At 43.7% G+C, this 15,030-nt stretch overlaps 1 protein-coding gene across 2 annotated transcripts in view; it reads left to right on the top strand.

Annotated features, from left to right (window-relative positions):
- Window positions 1-15,030, top strand: part of COPA (COPI coat complex subunit alpha) — a 42,519-nt gene that overhangs the window by 20,992 nt on the left and 6,497 nt on the right. Inside the window, exons 11-21 of one of the 2 annotated variants that reach the window (XM_026487287.4) lie at window positions 2,211-2,361; window positions 3,295-3,361; window positions 4,278-4,353; window positions 6,226-6,308; window positions 6,911-7,050; window positions 7,601-7,686; window positions 7,775-7,940; window positions 12,541-12,703; window positions 12,803-12,949; window positions 13,896-14,085; window positions 14,208-14,303. In XM_026487287.4, coding sequence (XP_026343072.1) covers window positions 2,211-2,361; window positions 3,295-3,361; window positions 4,278-4,353; window positions 6,226-6,308; window positions 6,911-7,050; window positions 7,601-7,686; window positions 7,775-7,940; window positions 12,541-12,703; window positions 12,803-12,949; window positions 13,896-14,085; window positions 14,208-14,303 — 1,365 coding nt within the window. The remainder of the gene's footprint in view (window positions 1-2,210; window positions 2,362-3,294; window positions 3,362-4,277; window positions 4,354-6,225; window positions 6,309-6,910; window positions 7,051-7,600; window positions 7,687-7,774; window positions 7,941-12,540; window positions 12,704-12,802; window positions 12,950-13,895; window positions 14,086-14,207; window positions 14,304-15,030) is intronic. The other variant, XM_026487289.4, reaches the window with a different exon arrangement.

The raw sequence follows: 15,030 nt of genomic DNA on the forward strand, positions 1-15,030 counted from the left end.
CACTGAGGAGCTAGAGGCTGAGTTTCCGTCATCTGTTTAGCAGATACATACTGAGCGTCAGGCCCTCCTGGGTGCTGCTGTGAGAGCAGTGCCTCAAGCAGGGTCCCCGACTTGATGGAACTTTTATTGTAGTGAGGGGAAGAGAGACCATGATAAGTATATAAAACAACACGTGGAAGATGCTTTGAAGAGAAGTTAAACAAAAGGAAGGGGCGTGGAGAGGGATGCGTGTGGGCGCTGCTGCTTCATGTGGGGTGTTGAGGACAGTGAGGGGTGTCACACGCCGATGGTGCTGTGAGGGGTGCAGCATCGGAGGCCAGGAGGGGCACAGCGAGTCGGGGCTGAGTCGTGGGAGGGAAGAGCAGGCCCCGCTGTGCTGCGCCTTATGAACCAGGGCTAGAGTCAGGATTTTATTCTGAGTGGGTGGAGAGCCATTGGAAGGTGCTGGGTAGGGAAGTGAATGATCTCATTTATGTGTGGAGAGCTGACCAGGAGGACAAAGGTCGGTTTCTCTGAGAGATGGTTGATGCTAGTAGGGAAAAAACAAAGCATTTTTTAAAACAACTGGGAAGGCTTTTTAACCTAGCATCCTCATTCAACAAAACCTCTTATGTTCTTGCTATATGCCAGGGACGGGGGAAGGATGGAAAGGATTCTAATTTCTGTCTTCAGGGAGCTCGTGGTATAGTGGAGCTGGTGGCCTTAGACCATTACCGTGCAGGGGGTTAAGTGCTGTGCTGGAGGGTTTTTTATTTTTTGTTTTTTTAATTGAGGCATAGTGGACTTACTGTATCCTCTTAGTTTCAGGTGAACATCATAGTGATATGATATTTTTATATATTACAAGGTAGATAATCCTCATGATTGAGTTTAGTTACCATCTGTCGCCACATGAAGTTACTACAGTGTCATTGACGGTATCCCTTATGCTGTACATTACATCGCCATGGCTTCCTTATCTTGTAACTGGGTACTTCTGCCTCTTGATTCCCTTTACCTGTTTTGATCACTCTCCACCACCTCCAACCTCTGGTAACTTCCAGCTTGTTCTCTATGTCTGTGGTCTGTTTCCATGGTGGTGGTGGTGGTGGTGTTCATTTTTGTTTGTTCTGTTTTTTAGATTCCACATATAAGTGAAATCTTATAGTATTTGTTATTCTCTGTCTGACTGACTTCACTTAGCATAATTCCTTTAAGTCCATTTATGTTGTTGTAAATGGCAAGATTCCATTCTTTTTTACAGCTGAGTAATATGCCTGTGTGTGTGTGTGTGTGTGTGTGTGTGTAACACATCTTCTTTATCCATTTATCAGCGGACATTTACACTGCTTTCATATCTTGGCCGCTATAGGTAATGTGGTGAACACGGAAGTGCATGTATCTCTTCAAATTGGTGTTTTCATTTTCTTCAGATAGATACCCAGTAGTGGAATTGCGGGATCATATGGTATTTCTATTTTTAAGTTTCTGAGGAGTCTCCATACTGTTTTTATAGTGGCTGCAACCAGTTTACATTCCCACCAACAGTGCTCAAGGGTTCTCTTTTCTCCACATCCTCCCCAACACTTGTTATTTCTTATCTTTTTGATTCTAGCTACTCTGACAGGTGTGAGCTGATATCTCATTGTGGTTTTGATTTGCATTTCCCTGATGATCAGTGATGTTGAGCATCTTTTCATGTGTCTCTTGGCCATCTCGGTCTTTTAGAAATGTCTATTCAAGTCCTCTGCCCATTTTTTAATTGGGTTGTTTGTTGTGCGGCTTTCTTTTTTTATATTGAGTTGTGTTCTTTATATATTTTGGCTATTAAGCCCTTATTGGATATGTGATGTACAAATATTTTCTCCATTCAGTAGGCTCTTTCATCCCTTTCCTCTTGTTGATGATCGTTTGCTGTGCTGAAGCCTTCTAGTTTGATGAAATTCCGTTTGCTTATTTTAGGTAAAATGAAGCTTTGTACGAAGTGTTAGGAGAACACAGAGGAGGGTGTGTCCAGATGTGGTGGTATGATCTAGAGGATGAGGAAGGGACTCAACAGAGATTTATCTGAATAAAGATTCTAAGAACTGTGAGAATTTAGACAAATTAAGGATGCATTGAGGTATCTTGGTTTTTAGCATGCATGTGCAATCCTCGTGCTTGTCTATCTCCTGTTTCTAGCTTGCTTTCTTGCTTGCAGCTAACTCTTTCCTCTTCTCCCTGTGCCCCAGGCCATGATGGTGGCATGATTGTGTTTAAACTTGAACGGGAACGGCCAGCCTATGCTGTTCACGGCAATATGCTACATTACGTCAAGGACCGATTCTTACGTCAGTTGGATTTCAACAGCTCCAAAGACGTAGCTGTGATGCAGTTGCGGAGGTAAATCAGACCTGTTCTTCCCTCCAGACGCTCTCGTCTGTCGCCACGAGGTGATACCCAACCACCTGGACTCTTCCAACAGCATTTTGGATCTCATCTCCTCTCACAGATTGAATCCCTCTTGTGGAGGCTGCTCAGTTTAAACCCCAAGAGCATGGTGGGCAAGGAGGATGCCATGAGGAGAATGGGAGTTTCCCTACAGAGAACGTTAGGGACCCTGTGCAGAGAAGACCATAACTGCCACAGTCCGCCAGGTCTCTTGCAAACCAGAGTCTCCTTGGTGACAGGCCTTTTTGCCTCTGTTTGGCATTTCTGTAACTCTTCTTTGCTTTCCAGCAAAATGCACACATCTCTAAACTAGAATATATGTCTCTGGAAGGTCTTAACTCTGAAGATACGATAACCTCTGGGATGTCTGGCAAAAAGAACTGTCCTCTTGGAAAGCCAGCTGCATCAGCATGCTGAAACATTCATGGTGGCAAACTCTGGCATGAGGGTTTGATAACCACCCTACAGCATTACTACAATAAAAAGATGGGTTTATATGAACACGCCAAGGGACAGGAGAAATGAGCCAGAGATAGAGCACATCATGGAACTCTGTGGTGTCCCCTGCAATTATGTGTAGGAATTTGTACCCAAGAAGAACCAATCCCACTCACTACAGTGAGTGCTAACCCTACCTTCCGTTGAATAATTGGGCTTGTTCTAGGGTTTTTTCCTTTTTTTAAACTGCTTGTCAGAGCTGAATTAGGGATGTCCCCAAGCCTTGAAGGAAGGAAGAGAGTAGATGCAATATTTATTTTTATTCCTGATTATAAAAGTGATGAGTTTATGTGTAAAGACTGGATAAGTAGGAGGCGTGGGAGTAATTCTGTTCTTCCGTCCTTATTCCTCTTCCGTGTTTTTTCTTTTTTCCATGTATAACTCCAGTGGCTCCAAGTTTCCGGTGTTCAATATGTCCTACAATCCAGCAGAAAATGCAGTCCTATTGTGTACGGTACGTAACCTGTGGAGTCCTCCTAGGACCTTCCCGTTTCCCACAGGTCTCTTTCTCATGCCCTTAGGGAACCTCTAGTGGCTGCTTAGAAGCCATTTAATGGTCATTTTGAGAGAGCTAACATAGTGGACAGGCTCCAAGCAGGTCCGCTCCCATGATCATAAACACGTTAGGGTTTGTGAATTTCTTTTGCATAAGGAGGATGATCTCTAAACTTAGCGGAGCATCGGATGAATGCGCGAAATCACTATACACATCCTATATGTGTCCTATGCAAAGAGGATGCTTATCTTGATTCCTCTGTGTGGGTAAAAATCGTAGAGCTGACTTGGAGGAGGGTTCCTTTCAGTGGAGTTGCCCTCAGGGTCAGCAAGTAGCCCCCGCAGGTCTTGCCATATCGTTTGGGGGAAAAAGAAATGACATTGTAGTTTTAGTGCCCTGTTTGCCGAATAAAAAGAATGAAAACCTGTCTTTCCCCATATGACTTCAGGTGTCTAATGCGGTCCTCGCTCAGTATGTAAGAACATTTTTTTCCTGACAGTTGTCTTTACTATCTTTTCTTTGATTTTTTTTTCCCTTTAAACAGACTTGAAAGGTGGTGAGTACGTGCAGGTAGAGCAGCCAGAATATTGGGGATTTGGTTCGTTCATTTTTGGAGCCAAGAGCAATCCTTGCTTCCTTTCACATACTATCTGCATCTTTGGGGGATACAAAAAATAAAGTGCCGTGAATTCTGAGCTCTTGGGCAACGAGCCTGAGAATTTTTAGCTGTAGAAACATTCGCTTGCCCTCTGAGTGAAGGGTGAGGAAGGGCTAGCTTCGGATTGTTGTGTGATGGCATGGTTTTCTCTTTCGGGATAAACTGCCTCCTTGGGTTCGTCTCACTCACGATTTGACCTCTCTCTGTCCTCTGCAGAGAGCCAGCAATTTAGAGAACAGTACCTATGACCTGTATACCATCCCCAAGGATGCGGACTCCCAGAATCCTGATGGTAGGTGCACCCTGTGTCTGCGGCCTCTGCACACAGCTCTCCTCTCCCGCGCCGTCCCGCCTCTTTGGGTGTTTCATGTTCCCTCCCCAGGCTGCGGCCACATCGCTCATGTCTGTTGGCAGGGGCCGCTGACAGTTGCATCAGAGGCGACCATGGTGTGAAATATTCATGTTCCTCCTCCATTTTATTACTCCAGCTAGATATATATATTTTATAATTTAGTTATTAGAAACTCTCCATTTTCTCTTTCAGCACAGCATGTTATCCTAGTTTATTGTCAGCTGATAGGACTTTCACCCTGGTAGTTTCATTTATTTAAGAATGTGGTTCCAATCTTGCACTGTCTCATCCTGGGACTAGGGATTTATGCTCTCCCATCCACATCCAGATCCCATGGCTTCCTTTTGCATGTCAAAGAGATGAGGCAGCTCGCAGCCCCACGCCCCACTAGGGATCCCGGGATCCAGCTGAGACCCCTGTCTACCTCTTCCATCACCACCACCCCTCGTTGAGTCCTTCCAGTTTGAATTCGCTGACAGCCTTCTCAGAAGCTCCTTGCAGTCCCCTTCCTCCCATTGTTTTACAGAGGGTTTGTTCCTTGGGTCCCCACCCTACTAGCATGCTTTCATGACACTTCAGACTCCATCAGCAGATCGTGAGAAATCGTTTGTTGGGCTCTGGCCCTGTTGTGGGTGCTACTGTGTCATTAGCGTTCCTAATACGAAGCACTCTTTAAAAAAAAGGAAAGAAAGTGTGCTCCTGGTGAGAAGAGAGGAAACCTGTATGTCTTCGGCATCCAGAAACCAGTCTTCCCTATAAATTAAACAGTGAAGCCATTTCTGACCAAATTTTATGGTTGTGTCCCTCCCTACCCACCCCCTTACTCTCTTTCCCCATCTGTTTACAATTAATAGCATTTAAAATACCTTAGTTTTGTTTTATTACCACTTTTGTTTTCTCCGTCTTTCGAGGGAGAGAATAATTAGTAAAGGAGTACAGTGCAGCCCAGTAACAGGCAGCAGAGAGGAAGAGGAGGAGAAAGAGCAAAAGCTTGACTAGCCCAGCTCCCCAGCTGCTGGAGAGTGGGGGTGCTGGCTGTAATAAGAACTGCCTGTCACACCCAGGTGCCGGAGAAGTACAGAGCAAGGCTGGCCCGCACGTTCTGTCCACTTCTCTGCTGGATGCTAATAGATAAAAGTATTTCGATGCAGCCTTCTGCGTATGACCCTCGAAGTGTCCCCGAGAGCGGAGAGCTCATTCAGAATTCTAATCAGCCAGTGACATGTTGGGGAACCGAGGAACATTTATAACTTTCTTCAGGGTAATAAGAATGATTGACATTTATGGAGCAACAGCTTGGTCCTAAATACTGCCCAGCGCAGAGCTCATCCGCCTGTCAAGATTCAGTTGGGAGCGCTCTGCCCCACCCTGCTCTACCCCGAGGTCTGCATTTGCATGTTAAAAGCAGCAGAGCAGCTGCGTCCTGGGGAGGGGGCTCTGTCTCTACTCCAGCGTGTGGAGGAGATAGGAGGTCCTAGCTTGCAGCTTGGCCAGCCCGGCCCTGCTCGTTAGCTTGATGGAGTGTGCTGTCTCCCAAGATGGGCGGTCCTTCTGCCAGTACATGGTGTTGGCTGAAATGCAGCCACTTGGCCTAGAGAAAAGAGGCTTGGCAGGGGTGGAGGTTGGAGTTTGGAGGGGACTGGTGGGGAAAAGTCACTGACAATAGCCTCAGGTTACAGCTGAATTCGTTAGGAAGCAGCTGAACTGGCAAAGCCAACATGGCAGCCAGCAAGACTGGCAGCTCGGTGGCACCTGACTCTGTCACCTGCCAGTGGCTCGCCACACGCTCCCGCCCTTTGCTTTTGTTCTCAGCTCCTGAAGGGAAACGATCCTCAGGCCTGACAGCCGTTTGGGTTGCTAGAAATCGGTTTGCTGTCCTCGATCGGATGCATTCGGTGAGTTAAGCCTAGAAGGCAAACTGATTTGGGTATTGTGGGGGCAGAGGTCTGTGTATTGCATGAAGAAAGAGCGCGTTTTCTCTTTGCTCACCGCCTGGGGAATTGTGATCTTCGTGCACATACCCCAGCCTCTTGGGAATCAGAGAAACCTGAAAATTGACTTGATTGGGTTGATGATCACTCTTGACAACACAGAAGCCAAAACACATCAAATTTGAAATAGGCGGGCTGGATGAGGGGTAGACCCTCCTCCTTACCCTAACTACCCTCACTGGTACTTAAAATGTCCGCATCCTAGAGGAGACAGAACTCTCTCAAGAAAACATGTAACAAAAAATTTAAGCCTCTCTTGTTGAGGGAGGCATTCAGACTTTAGTTGGATTTCTCGGGATGTTTCAGTTGGGGGAAAAAACAAAAGCTCTCAAGGCCCCTGGAGAGGGTGTGGGTTGGAATGGGCTGCCTGGAGTGGTGACTGGTCTGGACAGGAACAGCCCAGACTATTTCTTGAGGCTGAGGAACACTGGCTGAGGCACGTCGTCAGCTGTCGGCATCTAACGAACATACATTTCTGATAACCCCACCTGTGGTCATTATTTCAGCTTCTGATCAAGAATCTGAAGAATGAAATCACCAAAAAAGTACAGGTGCCCAACTGTGATGAGATCTTTTATGCTGGCACAGGCAACCTCCTGCTTCGAGACGCAGAATCCATCACGCTCTTTGACGTTCAGCAGAAGCGGTAACATGTCAGGTGCCCCTAAGCAGACAGGCATGTAGTGGATGAGAGTGGACATCTGTAGTGGGAGCTTTTCTCCCATGCGTTTGCCTCAGGCTTGGCCACTTCGTGCTATAACTCCAAGACTCTTCCTCCTCACTTTTCCCTCTGGGGTCACTTTCCATCCTCTCCATACTAGCATTACAATGAGGGGCTTATTTATCTGTTTTTGGAGCCCTTACCTGCACAAAGAATGTTTTTGGGACTTAGAGCTATGGGCACATAGGGATGAATAGCACAGTTCTTGTACTTAGAGGAGATTATAGTCCACTGGTGAGATCAGACATACACAAATCCCCAATAATACATGGGAATGAGGGGCAGGGAGTTGAGGGAGGGGGAAGTGCATGGTGTGAGCCAAAACGTTTCAGTCACTACAATACAGAGAGTATTTATTTGGTATTATTTTAAGATACTGGGGCTTACATTAATTTGGAGATGAAAAGGATGTGGGTCTTAACCTGGGACGAGGGAGCCAGGTCCACTCACGTTCACCTTTCTCTCTCTGTCCCAGGACGCTGGCCTCTGTGAAGATTTCCAAGGTGAAATATGTTATCTGGTCAGCAGACATGTCCCATGTAGCACTACTGGCCAAACATGGTAAGTCTTCATTATATCCATCCTGATTTAGAGACCAGCCCTTCCCTCCCCATCCCTGCCAGTCTGCTTCACTCACCCTGTCCAGCAGAGCACTCATGCCCTTTGCCTCTTACAGCCATTGTGATCTGTAACCGCAAACTGGAGGCTCTGTGTAACATTCATGAGAACATTCGTGTCAAGAGTGGGGCCTGGGATGAGAGTGGGGTGTTTATCTATACCACAAGCAACCACATCAAATATGCCGTCACCACTGGGTAAGTGAATTATCTGTTACACAGAGTGGGAGAAGGTAGCTCTTGAAATCACTGTCCTGTCCCAAGGGATGTAACTCAGTCCTCCTTGAACTTTCTTCGTGGGAAATCTTTGTCGGGCACATATGTGCTAGGCACAGCTGAACATTCGTTTTCAATTCTTTAAAAAATTGAGACATATGACTCGAATAAAGAAAAATGCACGGAGTACATATAGAGAGACTAGCAGCTTGTCACGTAGTGGACATCCGTGTCCCTCCTGCCACCCAGGTCAGGAGCTAGAGCAGTGCTGGTGGCCAGAAGCCCTCGGCCATGATCACAACCACCTCCACTTCCCACCCAAAGATCACATTATTCTGACTTCTATGGAAATTTCGTCCTAGCTGTTCTTTGCAATTTTACCATCTAATATGTGTCTTAAAATAGTATGTTTTAATTTTGCCTGGTTTTGAACTTCGTGTAAATCATACTGAATATATATTATTTTATATTTTGCTTATTTTGCTCAATATTTTGTTTGTAAGATGCTTCCATGTTGTAGCTGTAATGTACTTATCTTCATTGTTGTGTAATATTCTATTATATGAATATACCACAGTTTATCAGTTCTACTCCAGAGGGATGTTTGAGTGATTTCTAGGATTTGGCTAACTATGATGAACGGTGTTCTTTTAAACTTCCTTTTACATGTGTTCTGGTGCAAATGCACATAACGTTTCTTTAGAGTGTCGACCCAGAGCCAAATTGCTGGATCGTAGAGTATGTGTATCTTCACGTTTACTAGGTAATGTGAAACTGCTCTCCACAGTGGCTGTACCTATTTGCACGTCCACCAGCAAGGTAGAAAATCTTCCTTGCTTGTCATCCTGGCCAATACTTGCCTTTGCCAGACTTACTTTTGTCTGTCTGGTGGGTGTGCAACGGCATCTCATTGTCATTTTACTGTGCTACTCTGATTCTTAATGAGATTGAGCAACTTTTCAATTGACCATCCATTAGGAATTCCTCTTCTGTGAATTCTGTTCAGGCCTTTTATCTCTTTTTTTTAATGAGTTATCCTTGTTAATTTTAGGAGTTCTTATATTTGAGTGTGCGTCCTTTGTCAGGACTACATGTTGCAAATCTTAATGTCTCTTCCCATTCTGTAGCTTGTCTTCTGATTCTCTTTATGATAGCCTTTAATGAACAGATATTCTTATTTTCATATAGTTGAATTTATGAATCTTTTATGGGAACTGGGTTTTGGATCTTCTTTAAGAAATTTTTATCGACTCCAAGTTTATAAAGGCATTCTTTTATATTCTCTTGTAGAAACTTAATAGTTTTGTTTTTCATATCTAGGACTGTGATCTGCCTGACGTTGATTTTCGTGTGTGATGTGAGGTGCAGGGGGCTTAGTTTCCAAGTTTTCGTTATGGATACTCAGCTGTCCCAATGTCATTTACTGAAAAGACCAGTCTTTACCCCTAGTTCTGCAGTGTCTTCTGTGTCACATATGAATCACGTTTCCAAAAATGCAAGGACCTGTCTTCTGTCGCCTGTGTGTTGATCTCTGATCTCATTCTGTCTTAAAGTATTACAGCTTTGGGAGTTTTCACATCTGCTAAAGCACGTTCTCAAATCTTTCCCACTTTTATTTTTTTTAAAGTTATTAGGCTATTTTCTAATTAATTTTGCCTTAAAAAAGTATGTTAGAATCAGCTTGTGAAATTCCGTGCAAAATAAAACCAACAAAACATTTTAGTTGGGATTGCATTGCATTATTTGTCATTTTGGGCCTAATTCACATCTTCACAATATTAAATTTCTTGATCCGTGAATGGGACGTTGTAACTCTTTATTTAGGTGTTCCAAAACCTCTTTCAGTAAAGTTTATAATTTTCTCCTTAGAGATCTTGCATTTCTTTAGATTATTCTTAGGCCCTTGGTAGTTTTCAGTGCGATTTGTAAATGGATAGTATCCATTTAAAAATTTAATTTTCTAATTTTTTATGATATTTAGAAATACAATTAAGTTTTTTAATTGATTTTATTTCAGAGACCTTGCTAGACTTTTACTGTTTTTCTAGTAATTTATTTGTCTTTTTTTCACAAATAATCATGGTGTCTGTGGGTAATGACAGTTTGTTTCTTCTTTTCCAGTACTTAGACGTTCATGTGTCTTTCTTGCACTGACCAGGATCTCCAGCATAGTGTTGAATAAACACGGTGATGGCAAACTTTTTTGTCTTGTTCCATTTACATAGTGAGCTTTGGGGTGCCTGGGTGGCTCAGTTGGTTAAGCGTCCAACTCATGGTTTCGGCTTGGGTTGTGATCTTGAGATCGAGCTCCACGTTGGGCTCCGCACTCAGCGTGGAGTCGGCTCGAGATTCCCTCTGCCCCGCCCCCTGGTTGCACTCTCTCGCTCCCTCTCTCTCAAATAAATAAATAAAATATTTAAGAAAAGAAAAAGAGCAAACTTTCAGTATATTGGCATTATGTAAGCTTGTTGTAGACTTCTTTAGAGATAGCTTTTATTTAGTAAGGAATTTCCTGGCTATATCTCAGATGAATATTGAATTTTATTAGATATTTTTTCTGTATATACTGAGGTAATCATAGGATTTTTCTCTTTTTATTAGTGTAGTGAATTAAATTGATTTTTAAAAAATGTTAGACCAACGGGGCGCCTGGGTGGCTCAGTTGGTTGAGCGTCTGCCTTTGGCTTGGGTCATGATCCCAGGGTCCTGGGATCCAGCCCCACACCGGGATCCCTGCTCATTGGGGGGAGCCTGCTTCTCCCTCTGCCACTCCGCCTGCTTGTGCACGTGCTCTCTCTCTCTCTCCCTTTCTGTCAAATAAATAAAATCTTTAAAAAAAAAACGTTGGGGCGCCTGGGTGGCGCAGTCGTTAAGCGTCTGCCTTTGGCTCAGGGTGTGATCCCGGCGTTCTGGGATCGAGCCCCACATCAGGCTCCTCTGCTGGGAGCCTGCTTCTTCCTCTCACACTCCCCCTGCTTGTGTTCCCTCTCTCGCTGGCTGTTTCTGTCTGTCAAATAAATAAATAAAATCTTTTAAAAAACCAACATTGTATTCCTGATACAGATCTAACTTGGTCATGATATTTTACCCATTTCTGATATTGCTAGTTTTAGTTTGCTAGTGTTTTGCTCAGGATTTTTCATATATATATATGATATTGGCCCATGACTTCCCTTTTTCTTTCTGTCCTTGTCAGGTTTTGGTGTTGAGGTGGTGCTAATTGCATAAAATAAGGAAGGTAATACACCTTCCTCTGTTCTCTCAGTGAGTTTGTAACAAGATTCGATTTAATTCTTCCTGAAATGTTGGGTAGAATTTGCCAGTGAAGTCATCCAGGCCTGGGGGCTTTCTTTTATAGAAGGATTTTTTTTATCATTCAGTTTATCTTGTGTAATGGTTATGGGACTGTAGGGGTTTTCTACTTCTTTTTAGTCAGTTTTGGTAAATTTTACTTTTCTTGGAATTTGATCATGTAAAAACAGTTTACGCCTGTCCTCATCCTGCAGAAGCTAGGGTAATATCCCCTTTTCCGTTCCTGTTATTGCAGTTCTGTCTTTCTGTCTTAATTAGCCTCATGAGAGGTTTATCAATCTTATTTAGCTTTTGCCTTCATTGAACTTCTGTGTTGTATTTTTGTTTTCTATTTCTTAATTTAATGACTGGCCTCATTATTTTTCCTAAGTATATTCTTTGGTTTCACTTTTAAAAGAACAAAATTTTTGGGTTGGGTGCTTATTAATTTTTACTACATTTTTATTTTTTAGATTATATTTATTTTCTAATATATGTACATGGAACTCATTAGTTTTCAGTGTTTCTTCTACTACAGCATGTGCACTTAGCATCCTAGATTATTAATCAAGTATTGTGTTAGATTATTAATCAAGTAATGTGTTAGCTATGCCCATAAGTTTTATCAATTTTTAGTTTTCATTCAGTTTAAAATATTTTTTGCTTTTTATCATTTCTTTATGTGTCAGAACTTTGCATCTCCTGCTCTTCTCCTTTTACCTGTAGCTGCAGGGAAGGATTTAACTGGCCCAGTGATTGTATATCAGAACTTAAGGTTTAACTTTTAGGCCTGATTCCTGTAGCCACGTCTGTTGGCTCCCAGAGTAGTAGCTTACGAAGAAAGATCATACCATGTGCCCCGTGTTTTCCTGCTTCATACAAAAGAATAAGTAAACGTGGCATTTAGTTCTCTCTTTTGAATCGCTTCCCATCTGTACCATTGTGCAAATGGCACTTGGCCAAAGAGCAGTGAGAAGATAAGAAGTTGTGTTCTAGGGGTGCCTGGGTGGCACAGCGGTTAAGCGTCTGCCTTCGGCTCAGGGCGTGATCCCGGCGTTATGGGATCGAGCCCCACATCAGGCTCTTCAGCTAGGAGCCTGCTTCTTCCTCTCCCACTCCCCCTGCTTGTATTCCCTCTCTCGCTGGCTGTCTCTCTCTCTGTCAATTAAATAAATAAAATCTTTAAAAAAAAAAAAAAAAAGAAGTTGTGTTCTAAGCTTGTTCCAGGTCCTCACAGGCTGGGTTTCCCCTTCACTTGCTGAAAGTTGTGCCCTCTAACTCCTATTTGCAGGGACTACGGGATCATCCGAACTCTGGATTTACCCATCTATGTCACGCGGGTGAAGGGCAACAATGTGTATTGCCTGGACAGGGAGTGTCGTCCTCGGGTGCTCACCATTGATCCCACTGAGTTCAAGTTCAAGCTGGCCCTGATCAACAGGAAATATGATGAGGTATGAAATGAGAATGCACACAATGGGTGTGAGAGGGCCAGCTCCTTTTTCCCTCTGAGTGATCGCTCCTTCCTGCCTTACCCCACCCCAAATGTCTAGGTACTGCACATGGTGAGGAATGCCAAACTAGTAGGCCAGTCTATCATTGCTTACCTCCAGAAGAAGGGCTACCCTGAAGTGGCACTGCATTTCGTCAAGGATGAGAAGACTCGTTTTAGTCTGGCACTCGAGTGTGGAAACATTGAGGTGAGGGAGACGTGGTCTTGAGCCCCATGTCATTGCAGAGCAGGTGAGAAGGTTAGGGTTGCATTGAGAGGACATTATTCTCGGCTTGCTTCTTCAGCAGGTATGATGGAATTTGAGATTTTTCTAGTTGTTAGGTAGAGCTATCCTCCTGTTGCTCTTTGCTCATCTCTGCTACTTCCTGTCTCTTTTTCTGCTGTAGCATTGCTACTGTTGTCATTATCAGTCACTCTGAATTCGTTAACTTCTAGAATCGGAGCAACATAGCACGGAATCTAAAAATCTCATTATTTCCTTCACTTTTTATTGATTGGCTGGCTTAGATGAAGAAGTACTTGTGAAATGTTGGGACCTCGAGGGGCGCCTAGGTGACTCAGTCGGTTAAGCATCTGACTCTTAATTTCAGCTCAGGTCTTGATCTCGGGTCGTGAGTTCAAGCCCCTTGTTGGGCTTCACGCTGGGTATGGAGCCTACTTAAACATAAAATAAAATATAATATTTTTAAAAAAAATGTTGGGACCTAGAGTGTACGGGCATTATTTTCAAATGAGGAGAGGGCTTAGGTGAATTGACTTTCTAATTCTGAACTCCCTGCTTTTATTATTTGTTCTGTCTTTCCTAAAGCCCCTGAAGATCTTCGAACTTAGCAAGTAGAAAAAAAGGTAGCTAAGTAAGAATTGGCCTTACGGAATCAGCAAATGGTAGATGATTTTGTTGTAAAAGGTAAATTTCTGAGAAGGAGGATAATGTGATGTGATTCTTTCCATAGAGCCAAAGGGACTCTGTTTGGTGATAGGATTTTCAGGAGACTTAGACTGAACACTAGGAGTGATTGCAAGTATAGAGAGTCTGTAGGAGATTGATGTCGAGGCAGATACTTTGACTGTAGTCCCTGGTTGGAGTCAGAGTATCTGCCAACCTGTTAACTCTGACCCTGGGGATCTTTTAGATTGCTCTGGAAGCAGCCAAAGCACTGGATGACAAGAACTGCTGGGAAAAGCTGGGAGAAGTGGCCTTGCTACAAGGGAACCACCAGATTGTGGAAATGTGTTATCAGCGCACCAAAAACTTTGACAAACTTTCTTTCTTGTACCTTATCACTGGCAACCTAGAAAAACTTCGCAAGATGATGAAGATTGGTGAGTCCCCAGAAACTAAGGATGGGAAGAGCAGTCCTTGGGGGCAGAAGGAAGGCATGTAAAGGAGAGCGAGGACTTAAGAGAAAAGACCTAACTTGGTATCTCTTACTGACTTGCTGCAGCTGAGATCCGAAAGGACATGAGTGGCCATTATCAGAACGCCCTCTACCTGGGTGACGTGTCCGAACGTGTGCGGATCCTGAAGAACTGTGGGCAGAGTAAGTAAGCATGCAGGGCTCACCAGCTCTCTTGGGGCTTAGATCGTATTTTCTCTAAACAATGAGTTACCCATGTATAGAGGTATTTCCCTTGGTTGTGCATTTTTCCAGAAGAGACAGCATGCTCCCGTCATGCTCGGAAGACATTCTTCAGAGCCAAATGGAGGTACAGCCAGAATAGTCAGTCTGGTCAAGCCCTCTTAGGAAAACAGTTAATAGTCCTGTAGGAGCTAGGAGGTTTTAAAACATCCTGAAGCAGAGACCCTAGTAAATACACTTGGTTGGGTACCATTAGAATTTTTTTTTTAATTCAAGTCTGGAGGTTTTCTTATTTACTTATTTATTGGTTTATTTATTCAAGGGATATTTTCTGAGAGCCCAGTGTGTACCAGGCACAGTACTAGCATTTGAGATACGCTAGGAAATAAGAAAGATGAGAGATGTGGTTTGGGCAAAGGTGCTAAGCAGTAAAGGGATCAGACTTGCCCTATGTTGTAAAGGTGGAAACGATGTGATTTTTTGAGGGGCTGGATGTGTGACGTGAGGAGAGGAGTCAGGGATGATTCCACGATTCTTGTCAGCACTGATGAGAGAGCTTAAGGATAAGCAACTGTATTAGTTACTTACTGGTGTGTAGCAAATTACCCCAAAGCTGAGTCGTTTAAAACAACAAATGCCGATTACCTCAGTTTGCGGCATGGCTTAGCTGGATGCCTCTGGCTCAGTG

Source organism: Ursus arctos, unplaced genomic scaffold (assembly GCF_023065955.2).
Source record: "Ursus arctos isolate Adak ecotype North America unplaced genomic scaffold, UrsArc2.0 scaffold_2, whole genome shotgun sequence".
In the NCBI taxonomy this organism is placed as follows: Eukaryota; Metazoa; Chordata; class Mammalia; order Carnivora; family Ursidae; genus Ursus; species Ursus arctos.